The sequence below is a fragment of the Sardina pilchardus genome, chromosome 6 (genome assembly GCF_963854185.1).
Source record: "Sardina pilchardus chromosome 6, fSarPil1.1, whole genome shotgun sequence".
NCBI classification, from domain to species: domain Eukaryota; kingdom Metazoa; phylum Chordata; class Actinopteri; order Clupeiformes; family Clupeidae; genus Sardina; species Sardina pilchardus.
The window spans coordinates 26,195,688-26,210,758 of NC_084999.1; the positions used below are offsets into that span (position 1 = coordinate 26,195,688).

Sequence of the window (15,071 nt, forward strand, 5' to 3'; positions counted from 1 at the left end):
GCTGCTTCCTTTGTGTGCCCTGCGCAGAGCCCTTCTCTCTATCTCGAGACTGTAAGCTCTCCAATTAGGCCTTTTGTGTCCGTGCTCTGCCACAAGCAAGCACCTTCCCGACACAACAAAGAGCCCATTTATCAAAGCCAGGCCTCTGAAAATCTTACCCTTTCATTCCGCCATGTGATTTAAGGGGGGAAAAAACAACAACAACAAACAGATAAACAAATAAATAAACATACAAACAAACAAACAAACGGAGGCAACAACCCCCCCCAGATCAATTTGATTGGCCATGATAGGGTGGTACCGTTGTGTTGCCGTGGAGGTGAAGAGCAGCACATTGTCTGAAGCTGAAACGCTGAGCTGTGTTTCCTCTCTCACATCTCTCTCTCCCGCCACTTTCTGCGCACTCTACACTTTTAACACACTTGTTCCGTCTCCTAATGGGAGACTGTCCAATCCTGCCATTCAGGTGAAAGGAGGGGGAAAAGCATTTTCTGGTAGCTCATTTCTGCAGCTGTTCTGAGCCGGGAAGAGAGTGTACAAAAGGAGAAATCACAGGTAGCTGACCATAAGAGAATCACACTAAATGAAGATCTTTTCTGAGTGTGTCTTTTCCCCCCCGCCGAGTCTGTTTTGTCCCGCTGGTCAGCTCAGGCAAATACCAGTTACATGTTGCGGTCATGCCTGGACCGAATGGTGTTGCTGTTCAGTGCTGCATGGGCTGTGACTGACCCAGCTGGAGCAGTGGACACAGAGGCAGGCCAGCTGAGAGAGAGACGGGAGCAACGAGGCTCGCCAGGCGCCGTAGAGGCTTCATCACCATCACCAAACAGGTTACACATTTGTGTTGCCTCTCTGTCTGTCTGTCTGATTACACCTATAACAACAATTTCACCACAGAGGGTCGACACGGAGCAGAAATCAAGGATTTTTGATTTCACCATGTGATGGGTTTCCCCAGATCCCATCACAAGTAACAACCAGGCCATTTCTCATGAAGCTCAATTAACCCTTATGTTGTCCTTGGGGTCAATTTGACCCCAAGCAGTGTTTAACATCATAAAATATATGGTTCACTTTTTTTGTTTTGCTTCAAGTTTCATGACTTTTCCTCATTTGAAGGGTACAACAGAGTAAACATGAAATTTGCACAAAAATATGTTTCCAATGTCCTGTAAAAAAAATAGTTACGTTGGTGGTATTGGGGTCAATTTGACCCCATTTTTATGAAACATGATGAAAATGAATATTTGACAAATTATGGATATTATTATTGTAATAGTATGAGAACATGTAGCTATTATCATTATTTCATATACAAGTACATATTACATATAAGTTATTTTGGCAGGTCTGAAAAAGTCCAAAAAGTCAGCCTTTGGGCTGTTGACACTGGATTGGCCATATTGCCAGTCAGGGTTCCAGGGTTCATAAAGGGGTGTGGGGGGGTGGGGTTGTTTTGTAGGGCTTTTGATAGTGGTTATTACACTCTTGTTAAGTACCTACCACAAAAAAAATTGGGTAAAAAAAATAATTTTAATCATTTTTGAGAGTTTTTTGTAGCTGGGGTCAAATTGACCCCAAGGACAACGAACGTCGTAAGATTTTAGGACAACATGAGGGTTAAGGGGTGAAGTGTGGGCCGAGGAACAGCTTGTGAAGTGGATCTGGGTTTTATTTTTCTATTTTCTGTAACATTTTGAGAAGTCTGTGCCCCTCTGAATGTCCGAGTGCCCGACTGATGAATTTCTGTAATACTAGGAAGAACATTTGGGATGTCCATCTACTGGTTCAATCACAGAATGTCTGTCTAACTCCTTAGACCTGCATTGAATTTCTTTTTTCTTTAAAAATAATAATGCTGAAAATACAATCTATTTATGCGGTAAGTCTACGTGTTTTTCATCTGGTCCAGGCAGTGGCTGTTTCCCCAGAGGTATTTTTAAAATATACCCACTTAGGCAGCTGCAGAGAAGATTATGCTCATCTAAAAGGATGCGAAACAGCGAAATGCAATTAGCAACCATTAAAACTTTACAATGATTATGTATGTGTATGTATGTGTGTGTGTGTGTGTGTGTGTGTGTGAGAGAGAGAGAAACAGAGACAGAGACAGTGTGTGTGTGTGTGTGTGTGTGTGTGTGTGTGAGAGAGAAAGAGATAGAGACAGTGTGCGTGTGTGTGTGTGAGTGTGTGTGAGAGAGAGAGCGAGAGAGAAAGACAGAGAAAGTGTGTGTGTGTGAGAGTCAATGAAAGTGAGAGTGACAAAAGCAGACAGATGAACGAGAGAGAGAGAGAGAGAGAGAGAGAGAGAGAGAGATTATACAACATAATGACGACAGGCGAGTTTAAAAATGCACCACCAGAGTATTTACTCTCCATGAATCCCAGCATACACACACAGCACAGCACAGCACAGCACCGCACCGCACCGCACAACACCACTTAAAAGGAGAGGCGGAGATTCATCCCTTTCCATCGAGGTCAGTGGGCCTCAACTCCCTCTTTAAAAGGTACCAGACTTAGAAAGCTCTCACATAAAGGTCATATGGAAAAGACGTTCATTGGTCAGGTATCCATCGCCGCTTCCCAGTCCATGTAATACTTATCAGTTCAGATTTCTGTTATATATGAAAAATTGGACAATTTAATTTTCTAAAATCGTGTATTTTAATTAAATGCATATGCAGAATTTTAAAGTTGTATCCTGTTTTTGTATTTGTGTTCTGTTGGATAGAAAATGGATGATTTGTTTCTATTTGTGTTTGAGCCTGCCTGAGGGAGGCAGCATCTTGTTTATAGGCTTGCTTATAGGGCCCACCTCTATAAACTCAGTAGCCTACACTTGTCTTTAGTCATGTCCCAGTGCAACATAAACTCAGTAGCCTACACTTGTCTTTAGTCGTGTCCCAGGGCAACATAAACTCAGTAGCCTACACTTGTCTTTAGTCATGTTCCCAGTGAGCGTTTGGTTTTCATTTGACTGGTGCAATCGATATACTGTACTGTATGGCAGCGCATACTGTAACTGCGGGTGACGCATCCTCGATAACAGTTGTTTCAGCCTCCAACTATAGTTGGACATAACAACAATGCTGACATATCCTGGCTTGTTTTACGCACCACCGTCAATCACCATGGGTAACATGCTGTGTATTTACACAAGCATACTTCCTGTCAAGTCAAATGTGCATGTACGAGGGAGACCATAGACAATCTCAGGTAGACTACAGCGTTTTCTGTAGAAGTAGGCAAAACAAGAGAGGTGAGGGGTGGAGCTTGGCGCTCGGCAGCCAATCAGCTTTCATTTGAGTCGAGCGCTCAGACCAGGAGCCTCTCAGGCTGCTCCAGGCACAAAAAGAAAGAACACTATTTCAGATTTATTTTCCAATTATCTATTTTCTATTCAATGTTACTCAAATACAAAAACAGGATACAAATTCAAAATCCTAAGCAAATATACATTTATTTAACCTGATTTGAAAAAAACAACAACATGATTTTGGAAAACTGAATCCAATTTTTTTCATTTTTAATTTTCAATAGAACATTGAACTGATAAGCCTTACATGGAGCCTTCTCCATGATCTAGTGAGCCACTTAAAGTCCAGCAGGCCTAGAAACATGCTGGCTGTCAGCTGCCTTTGGCAAAAAACACTCATGGAACATTTATGATTCCTTGTTCATGTGATGAGGTTAGAAGTTTAACTCAAATGCTGTTAATGTCACTGTCATCTGGCCCACAACTAGCAAAGTAGTCTGAGATGGAGTTTAATAGCATGCTCTTTAATGATGTGCGTAATTACTTTGTGGTTATCAGATAAATAAAGTCGCTGAATTATTTTCTCTTTTACTTAAATGAATGACTTCAAACACATTTTGTTGATACACTAACTTATAATAGTCATCATTCACATTGCTAATGTACATCCAGAATGCCTGGCATGTTGTACCACGCAGGACTATGATCATGTTCACCATTCTTTCCCATGCAATGGCTGCCCATGATGTTGACAATTGACAAAAAAAGTGAATAAACACCAATTTGCTTTAATGTTTGATCAACCTGATTGATCTGATTTATTGTACTGGTGTGATTGACATACAATCCATCTGGGATAATTTTTATGAAAGATATAACAGGGCAGACACTTTATTATTTACAACTAGAAAAGCACTTTGAGAGTGCAAACCACCGCCAAACGCATCCTGGATCCAGACGGTGATCTAGATCACTCCCAAAATGTAATTGTTTTGTCCTTTCATCGAAATCCATCTATAACTTAGTTATCTTGGTAACAGGCAAACAGACAAAAACATATCCTCCTTGGCGGAGGTAATAATTTTAATTAGCAAAAACACTTATTTACATTTATGGATGTAAACATCTGTGACATCCAGTCCATCACAGTGATATTTCCATGTTGCCCAGCACTTGCTTGTAATTGCATTTTCAGCCGTCAGTGGTGAAAAAAAAAATATATATGTTTGACGTTTTCTACAGTACATGCCCTACATGCTTTCATTGTTTTGCCCTTTTGAGGTTGATGGTTTTAGAATTCTAACTCTATACTGGACCATTTTTGTTTGTTAACTTCTGTAACACGTTTAGCCCCCAAAATGTGTTTAACAAATTCAAGCACTCCCTGACTTTCACAACGCTCACACACTGTAACGAATCCCCGCCGCCATCTTGTCAGGCTTTCCGACTGACAAAAAGAGCTTCTGTAGTAGTATAGGTGTCCGCCGGAACCTGAGGGGATAAGACTGCAAAATCGTTCACTTTAACAAGCCGCCTTCCGTCTTGACAAGCCTTTCTGCCTGCAAGCGAGCAGCTGCACGGCATCGGGCACACACAGAGGGGAGGGGAGAGAGTTGATGGTGGGAGTGAAATGGTGTCTTGGGTCCCCATTAAATGCACCTGAACATACAAGTGCACTTTGACGTCAACACCACTGTGAGGCAACAGAAGTGCCAATTCCACTCGTTTGCTTTCGAGGTCTCGGCCCCTTTGAATAGTTAAATCTCCTTCTCCTGCTGCTCTTATGAATGGCAGAGGTGTACAACTCCATTTATAATCCATATGGGGGCGCGCATACAAGGGAAGGGGACCAGTGAAGTCAAATAAACAATTTCATTAACTTAATATACACACTTTAAAAAGCACTTTGCCAAGCTATCAATCCACTTTTGACGTCTAAATCCTGTTTATGTGGTTAGTATTGTTATTACAGGAACGTTCCGCCTAGATTTGAACAGTCACTTCTACTTGGACCTTCACTACATGAGTATCACACCTTTGGCATTTACACTTTAAATGCGTTGAGTGAGCCACTTGCTGTCCACCAGGGAGGGCAGCCCATAGAGCCACCATATGATACACATGCGGATATGTATCATATGGTGGCTATATTTGTATTGTTTCCTATGGCTAGTCTCCATGGCGATGATAAAGTGAGATCTATCCTAGAGGAGGTGAGAGGTCATTAGGAGGGTCTGGGTAAGTGCCCCCCCCCCCCTCTCCTTTTTCGGACAATGTGAGATGCCGACTGTGCTGCTCATTAGGGATTTCTGCGGCGTGGGCCTCCAAATGAAAGGCGCACTTTAAAGCTGTGCTGCTCTCCGTGCGCAGCAGTGGCATGAGGAGCCTAATAGGAGTGGCAACACTGAGCCGCCAGTGCTCTTAATGGCCACAATGAGCTCTTGCACTAGGACTCTCAGATGGATTTATTTGGCAATGTACACACACACACACACACACGCACGCACGTGCACGCGCACGCGCACGCACACACACACACACACACACACACACACACACACACACACACAGAGACACACACACAGAATTTTGCTCATGTGTATGAGCAGATTGACTGGTGGGAAGAATGTTCAATGGCTGGAGTTTTTTGTAATGTAGACACACACACACACGTGGTACACACAGACACGCAAATGCGTGAACGCATGCACACACACACACACACACACACACACACACACACACACACACGCAGAATTTTGCTCATGTGTATGAGCAAATTGACTGGTGGGAAGAATGTTCAATGGCTGGAGTTTTTTTGTAATGTACACACACACACACACACACACACACACGCATGTGTGCACACACAGACACACAAATGTGCGCGAGCACACACACACACACACAGACACACACACACACACACACACACACACACACACACACACACACACACACACACAATTTTGCTTGTGTGTATGAGCAGATTGACTGGTGGGAAGAAAGTTCAATGGCTGGAGTTCTAACTAGGTACACATATGCTGAGGTCCCTTGTGGATGGAGAGAAGGGAAAATGTCTAAACAATTCTGAAGAAAAGTTCGCTAGGTGAATAAATGAGTAGGCCTAAGCGATTGAATGAATGAGTGAGTCAGTGAGTGAGTGAGTGAGAATGTGATCAAAGAGGATGACAGATAGAGGAGAGAAAGAGATGTCTCCATTACTGGTCACTTGTATCCATTAACAAGAGGACACACATCATTATTTTCCAAATTGCTGTCAGCAGGCTCTCCTTCTTTAGTTATCTAATGGAGCAGAGCATCAACGTACCTCAGATATATGACAAAGTATGCCTGCGTTCCTGAAGCATACGTCTGCCTATAGGCATGGCTATTTTCTGATTGCCATACATTGTATAGATTAATGTACAGAAACATGTGAGTGGCACTTGAGCTCACCAGTATTACTGAACTCTTCTTCTTGAGGCCAGTCATTGGGGCATTTGGCTTGTTGTGAGTTATTGGAGGAGCTTGAAGTGCAACTGTTGTGGTTGCCTGCTTGTTTTTTTTGTCTGTTTCTGTTTTATGCTGCATGTGTGTCTTGCAGGTTGTGTGCCATACTTCTTCAGGCAGATTAGGTGAATAATTAATTTCCTCTCCGATATGCAAGACTGGCTGTAATTAAAGAGAGAGAGAGAGAGAGAGAGAGAGAGAGAGAGAGAGAGAGAGAGAGATGAGACACGAGGCACTGTTCCTTCTGAGGCTGATTTAAGGACCATGGTGGCCTCTCACAATCCAACCCTTCATGCAGTGGAGAGGTGTGGGGGTCGAATCAAAGATTCTTTTCAGTTTCCTAAATCTCATAAGATGTGTGTGTCCTATGGCCCTTGTCGCTCGGCTTTCAGCGCAGTGTCTTTTTAACACTAGCTGTCAAACAATGAGCAGTGCATATAAATGTAAACAAAGCGTGACATTTTTCTCGGACCGTAAGATCTTATCCATTGACTTACGAGGAAGCATGTCAACAATTACGCACCGAATTGGAAACATACCTTTGGTGTTGATGCGCTGCCGCTGCCTCCCATTACCGATGTTACCTCACCGATATTAAATACCACCACCAGTTATAGCCTAGTTATAGTACTAAAGAATCGCGTAATTTAACTACAGTGTGTATCAGTGATACAGATCAATGAATGCACCTTCTGCACGAAGGAGAGCTTGTGTGGAACATCAGTCCACCTTTCATCGTGCGCTCCAGAGATCGCCCGGTCGCCTGTCCCCTGTTGCTTTAAGCAGTACGGTTTTTTGTCCGACAGGAGGCGTGTCTTCACCGTGTCCAGAGCGCTCTGAGACGAGTCTGAGGGAACCGAATCGGCTGCGCTATCGGAACAAATGAACTAGGTACTTTCTACGGCTGTCGTGACAGTTACCACCTTATTCTGCCTTTGCTTGTCGAAGGTAAGGGCATTTATGTTCTTTGAGCGATTCTCTCGGCAGTTTGTAATTTAATTCGTTTATAGTGCTTTTAAGGCACGGCAGCTTTGTTGGATTTCTTTCTCCGCTTTTTTTTATGGACAGAAGTACGGGTATAGCATCATAGTGTGCTGTAGAGTACTCTGAGTTAAGGAGAGGATCTCTACATATCTTGGATTGGTACAAATATATTACATTTTAATTTCCTGCCAATTGTCTTTTTTGGCATATTCTGCTCCGGTAAGATGATGGGCCAAATTAAATGTCTTAGAACTAACTCCACACACTAACACCTGACAGAAATAGCTTGCGGTAGTCCTTGTCGACGTTCTCTGCAAACAGAACATATTACATTTGTGGAAAAGGCGTTAAAAATGTATGACTGCCCTTAGATGTCCATCAACACATATTGTATCGGAGGGAGATTACGTGATTGGCTTTGTGAGTGACCCAGACAGTGGACGAAAAAGTGCACCCGTTACTCTACGTAAATTGCCGAAATCAAGCATTGGCTACAAGGGCGCACTCGCGACTCCTTGTCAAGTTTACGATCAGATGATGTAGCCGAGCAGGAATGCCCACGACGACCGTTATTACACACCCTTCATCAACAACGGAAATCAAATTCATCTTCCAACTGGTTGATACTGTTTTTGGTGGCTGAATAGGTCCAAACTCTGCCCCGATGTGCTTTTAAACTATGAGGAACCATGACAACCCACTCACCAGTCTCCGCTCGTTTCGCCGTATACTCTCTCTGAACTAGAGGGGGCATCCTAAGCGCATGCCAAGTGATTTTTAATTGAGTTTTTCTTTTTTTACAAAAGTTTATTCATGATATGTTTCGCACGCAATGTTTTGCATGGCAGCATGTGTTTTGCCGCAAAATGTCCGATAACTGAAATCAATAGGAAGAGAATTGTTAAAGGGAATTAATCGTAGGCTATAGGCTATGACACTTCCATTAGACCTATCCTGATCTCGCATTAGTAATAGCTATTTACTACGTGAAATGATGACGAACCTTTACCAGTTTAAAATGAAATATTGGCGTGAAAAAAGAACTTATATCCGACCAATAAACCTACACAGCTTCGAATTTAATGCACACGACAATGATACTGCCTTATAGACTGCAGTTTGAATGTATTTCAATTAGTTCAATCAACATCCTCTCTCTCTCTCTCTCTCTCACGCACGGTCTGCACATTCGTTTGATAGAGGAGGTGAGATGACCAACGGCGGGGAAAAGGCCATAATATGATTAAGGCCGCCACAATTGGAGTGTTAATATCGGATTTCTAATTTTGTTAGATCCGCGGGACAGCTGACAGAAGTAGCGTATTTATTTCCTTTTCAGTGAATGAGAACCATTAGCGTACAACGGAATATCAATCACTGACAGGCTGAGGAAAGACACTACGTGATGTATCGATTATAGCCTAAATATTGTTTTCACTCTCAATCATGTTGATTGAATTGACTTGTTCGACGTCATTGAGCGTCCAAATAGCACTGTCAAGTCTGCCTGGTCCCTCGGAAAGATGACGACTAAGGACGCATTCATATATGATATATTTTAAGTGTTTGATATCATAAATGATGTGACAGCACACCACAATGAGGGACAAAATAGTAGAATACTAGATAGCCTAGTGCCTGTTTCGCAAGGTGCAGCACTCGCTCGCCTGTGAGGTCACTGTTCGCTGTCCATGGTTCTGAAATGTAGTTCTCCAATCTCCACCCATTATTTTGTGTATCCGCCATACAGGCCAATCGTAGACTCAGATTTGTGATTTTTCTGTCTGTTACAATTACCAAAATGTGCAACTGTAATATTCCCGACAGCACCAGCACCTCTGCGTTCATATTTAAGATATAGGCCTACAAGATTTTTAACAGCTCGAACAAGGGGCCTAACAGCTAATGAGAATAAGCACATAAATTGCACGTCAAGAAGGACGCTGATAGCCTACCAGTTTTCACTGGGCCCTTATTGAATAGGTAGCTTCCAATTGTACACTTAACCAGTGTCTGTGTCACTTTCTCAAGAGTGAAATCACTCTCGGACTCTAAATTAAGTAGCCTAGCGTAGCCTAGTTTATGTCAATAATGTAAGAATGTAGCCTACCCCTACAGTCAAGGGGCATGAATAGGCCTACACAGCAGAATAAGGAATGAGTCACGCAATGCGAAAGTTCAGAATAAATAATTAAAACAATACCCTTCCAACATGTGCCCCTTTAAATGTTTTAGCAAATTCAGTTTGCAATTTGTAGGCCTATAACATAATTTGATATGCACCGAACAGGTAACTTGTCACTCTAAACATATAGGCCTATATGTTACCCGTTTGATAAATATAGGTTAGATCGTGACTTTTGGAAATTAATTTGATCGGAACCTTTAGGTTAACAGTGTGTTAAGCATGGCAAATATAGCGTATTGGCTTAAAAAACTGTCTATTTTGATTTTGCTAAATTTTGTTTTCATCACGACAAAGCATTATTTGCTGTTGTAAATATGATTTAACAGAAGCAATATCCAGTGGCCGTGAGTCGGTATATGCGATGTCCAATGGCTCGTCTAGTTCAAAACAGTGCCCTACAATTTGGACACCTGAGGACATATGCCAGTGTATGCCAACTACACTTCACGGAGGCAAACATGTCCTGACCCCGACGGACAATCTCCGAAAATTCATAGATTGATTTTACAGCTCGCCAGTACACGCCACTATTCCAGGAACTATACGCGAATTCAAGAATAAAGGTGCATTTGGTGGCAACCAGCGACACCTTGGCAAAGATGTGTGTTTTAGTGTCAGATACGGATCTGAAGCATCTTGTGGTCAGCAGCACCAGCGTGGTATGCCCAATATTTGCTCACTGCCGCTCTGTCTCCCGCTCTCACACTCATTTTGGCTCGACGTCAGATGCGCTGTAGCAGTGCAGTAGAAAGCTAGCATAGACAGCCGAGCCGAACTGAACGTTTTGCGCCCTTGCGCGATCAGACTGTCCCTGAAACGATACCTGTTTTGGATACTCAATCTGCCGTGTGCTCCTTTCTCTTTCTTTCAGCACGCCCGCGAATGGATTCCTCTCGGAGTTCCTAAGTCTAACATGGATGCCCCGCTCGCTGAGTCGGAAGGTTGTTTCTTGGCGCAGTAAGACGGACACGAAGAGCTTGCTAATGGATCCGGGGAGTGAATGCCCTCTCTCCGTCTGACCATGCCGTGATCCCGTCACCCTGCTTTACGTCAAAAAGAAGAATTTCGGGGGAATATAACGATCCAGGGAATAACATTTGTGTGCATCTCAGACATCATGAAGATTACCTCCCCACTGATAACTCAAGCGGGATTCAGGTGCACCGTCAGGCTTCTTCTGCTGCTATTACTATATGTGGGATATTCACGCGGGATGCCTCATGTTTTAAGATTTGGTAAGACCCCATTTCATATCACTAATATGCGTTGCTGGTCACTGAAATGTTTAATCGCTTACCCCCCTAACTTCTCTGCAACTCTGCGACCTTATTCCCGACACCTTGGTAGTTTTGTTTTCACTTCTCCCGGAACGTGTTGCTGCTTTTGATTCGTGCTGGTTGTGTGTTTACCTCTTTTTGTAAATGCAGACTTCGAGGCTTCTTGTATTCTGGTCTCCCCATACACCCTTCTTTCTGTCTTACAATTTTACAATCTTACAATTGTTCCATTGCCGACGAGTGATGCTGTAACACATCTCTCAAAAATGTATGAGGGAAAACTTTGAGTAACTTGATACAACAGTGGTTGTAGCTTACCATTTTTTTTATTATTCGAAATTCTTGGTGCTAGCCTACTAATGCATATTTTAACGGTAATATCAAACATGCAGGTTATGTGTGTTTGTGTTTGTGTGTGTGTGTGTGTGTGTGGTTGCGCGTGGATGCGCGCGCGCGCGTGTGTGTGTGTGTGTGTGTGTGTGTGAGAGAGAGAGAAAGGACATTAAGATGTGTGTGTGTGTGTGTGTGTGTGTGTGTGTGTGTGTGTGTGCGTGTGTGTGTGTGTGTGTGTGTGATGTGTGTGAGAGACAGAGAGGGATGAGTCTGTTAAAGTTCTCTCTGCACCCCTCTAACTGAGAGAGAGAGAGAGAGAGAAAGAGAGAGAGAGAGAGATGTTTTACAGTGAATCAAAGAAAACGTGATCTCTGCCAGATTTTTGTTCTCCTTTCCGGTGCCATGGGGAGTGTGTGGAGGGGTGTATGGTAGAAGTGGAGCTTTAATCGCACGTTTAACCAGAAAGATAACGGGTACTTAAACTCTTTCAGTATTTGCTTCCCGGTGCTGGCACTTTGCACGTTGCTATTAGCAACCATTTCAAGGAATGCTTTGTTCTATTTCAGCGCACTCGCATTCCCTTTAAAAGAGGAAGATACGCTCCCGGGAAGAACAGTCGTGCGTGGTCCTGCGTGCAGTGCTCGTGTCTAAACTTTGCTGAACACTAAACTCGATTCTCTTTCAGATATGTAGTCTGGCACTGCGCTGTCAGGTATCACAGAGGTGCTGATAAATGCTGATCATTCAGCAGTTTACGCACGTGCCATTCGGCTATGCCGTTTCAAGCGTTCCGAACTTCAATCCACCGTCCTCACACCACATTCACTCTGTCGCAGGTTCTTCACTCATTCCATGTTGTTGAGCTGGAAAACATTCTGCTCTCGTCCAATGCTTGGCACCCCAGCTCCGTTCCGCCAAAGGCTTCTATTTAAAAAACAGGCCCCTTTTACGCACCTCCTGCCACTATTGCAACGAGCGAGGTTTGCTGTTTGGCCTTTAGGCCTACACTCTGAGAGCAGGTCACCGCGACATCGAGTCAAGAGGTATAGGCCTAGGACATTCGCCATTTTGAATAAATCTGAGTATGCTCTTGGGCCCAAATTACTTTTTGCCGAATCTGAACCGAAATTGCTGTTAAAATAGGTTAATGGAAAAACTAGGCATATTTCGCCACTGTATTCCAAATAGCCTACCTACTGCGTATCTCCAGGCTTGTAGATAGCCTATGTATATTACATAATGCACTGTTAACTCCTTAAAGCCCGTATTGCAAGGTTCATTTTCCAACAAATTTGCATTATTAGCTTGTTGGTACTACTCATCTAAATTGTTATCCATTGTATTTGATGTTGCTGGGTGTCACAAAACGGATATAACACGCAAAAGTATACTATTTTACAGAGGTTTGCAATGATTCTTCTTTACCCCTCAATGCACTCTATTGCGTCACGTTGGGGACCACCGAACAAGCCCCCTTGAGATTGATTGACATTTGACAATGACATGAGAGAGGAGTAAAGAGAAACGGGCAAGACAGTGCTCAGCGGTAAAAAGTTCAGATTATAGATAAATAGGTAAATACATAGATATATATATATATATATATATATATATATATATATATATATATATATATATATATATATATATATATATATATATATATATATATATATATATTTATCACGTCACATTTGCTGGTCCAGGGTGGCCTGACCAGCGATCAAAACGCAGTCCACCACCATAGTTTACATGCAACAGCACTGCCTAATCGACGGCTTGCAACAGGGGGATCACAGGTGGCAAGTAGACCAAAGCAAAGCTAGCATGATGCTTTATATTTTTAGATCATTTGACTAAGTTTATTGTACTTATTCAAACTAACGACATCACCACTGTCACTAGATATAAACCCAACGTTGACTTTCACTCGGTGCTACTGACTGTAAAGTGTCCTGATATATGCATGGTCAGACTAGCTTGAGCTCAATTTGTTACGAAACGATATCAGCAACACAGGACGCATCTCCACTCATTCCGCTTGGGCCATGCATTTAATTACCTTTCACTGCCTTCACGTCTGTCAGGCTCCAAACTGTCTTCATAACAGCAGTTGCGATCAGTATTAACACAGCCTCAGCAAAGTGAAATGCTAATCGCTAATCGCTAACTGCTAATCGCCATGCCATTTGAACTGCAGTTAGTTTCGCCTACCCTCATAACGGGACCTCTCAAATTCCGAAAAATGCATTAAAATAAAATTGGACAACATTTATATTTTTGTTAAACCTAAGGGTGGATATGATATAAATGGTGTAACGGAATTTGAAGTGTAAATATACAAACTTTATGAAAGTGTAGGCTACGCCTATGACACAACCTTTTCCTATAGGAATACATGGAAAAAATAGCCTCCATAACAAGATCTCCCCAAATTCAGAAAAATGTATTAAATTGAAATCGGACAACGACGTTATCTTTGGTAAACTCTTAGGTAGCTGTGATATAAATTATGTGACGAAATTCGAAGTCTAAATATACAAACTTTATGTTGAAAGTGTAACTGCGATTTCCATAGAATACATTCAAATTAGTAAGCGCAGGCTCGTACGTCCCCAACCTGTCATCATCAACCGAATTACGTTAAAATTCCATCAAATACCAAAAACGACAAAAACTGTCCTTTAGCAACATCTTGAGATTTTTTCTTAAATGATATTCATATACTGAGTGTTTTATGTACCCACTAATCAAAAGTAGTGTTTAAAATGAACTTTGGCCTTTAAAGCTTAAGCATAACTTGTTAAACACATTCCCTGTGTAATACATTCAAAAGAAACGCAATTTGGATCGACTAACTAAACTGAATAGCCTATTCGTTCACATCGCGACATGGGAGTGAAAATTCACCTGCGGCGTCAGTTTGAGAGGGAAGAGAGGCTTGCAGCCTATTGTACTGCAAAGGGAGGGCTGGTGTTATCCATGGTGTTTACAAGTATGCTTACAACAACAGGACAGGGCGATCAGCCAATTCCCGCTGTCTTTCTTCCGTTTTGATTCGGTGAGAAAGAAAGGCCTTCCTTGCCACAGGCCTCGCGGTGTGTTTTCACGCCTCCACTGTTCAGTTCAGTTGCACCGAAGCTTGACATGGAATTCAGGAGACAGCAGCAGGCTACTCTACAATAACACACCATGGATACCTAACACGAATTGGAAGATCAGATGCATTCCCGCTATATTATGCATGTAAGCTATCTATTATGTACATACTATGTCACATAAAGGATCAATTTGTCATGATGGATGATTTTGTTATGAAACTACCATTTTGTGCTTTATGATAGCCTATCTCTAGAGCCCTAATGCATTGCTGTTTCTGTAAGGGGACGACATATTGACATTCTAGTTGTTGTGATATGCTACTATACTTAAATCAGACATGTAAAGATGCTGTGTCTGAGACTATATCTGTAATACTGTAAGTATGACACCTTTAGGGCGATGGCATAGGGTTGCT

The 15,071-nt window shown here is 42.4% G+C and overlaps 1 protein-coding gene across 1 annotated transcript in view; it reads left to right on the forward strand.

Moving 5' to 3' along the window:
- The first annotated feature begins 7,656 nt into the window (after positions 1–7,656).
- Positions 7,657–15,071, forward strand: part of grik2 (glutamate receptor, ionotropic, kainate 2) — a 219,965-nt gene continuing 212,550 nt past the window's right edge. Inside the window, exons 1-2 of the mRNA XM_062539225.1 lie at positions 7,657–7,720; positions 10,816–11,179. Of these exons, the coding sequence (XP_062395209.1) occupies positions 11,062–11,179 (118 nt within the window). The 5' untranslated portion in view covers positions 7,657–7,720; positions 10,816–11,061. The remainder of the gene's footprint in view (positions 7,721–10,815; positions 11,180–15,071) is intronic.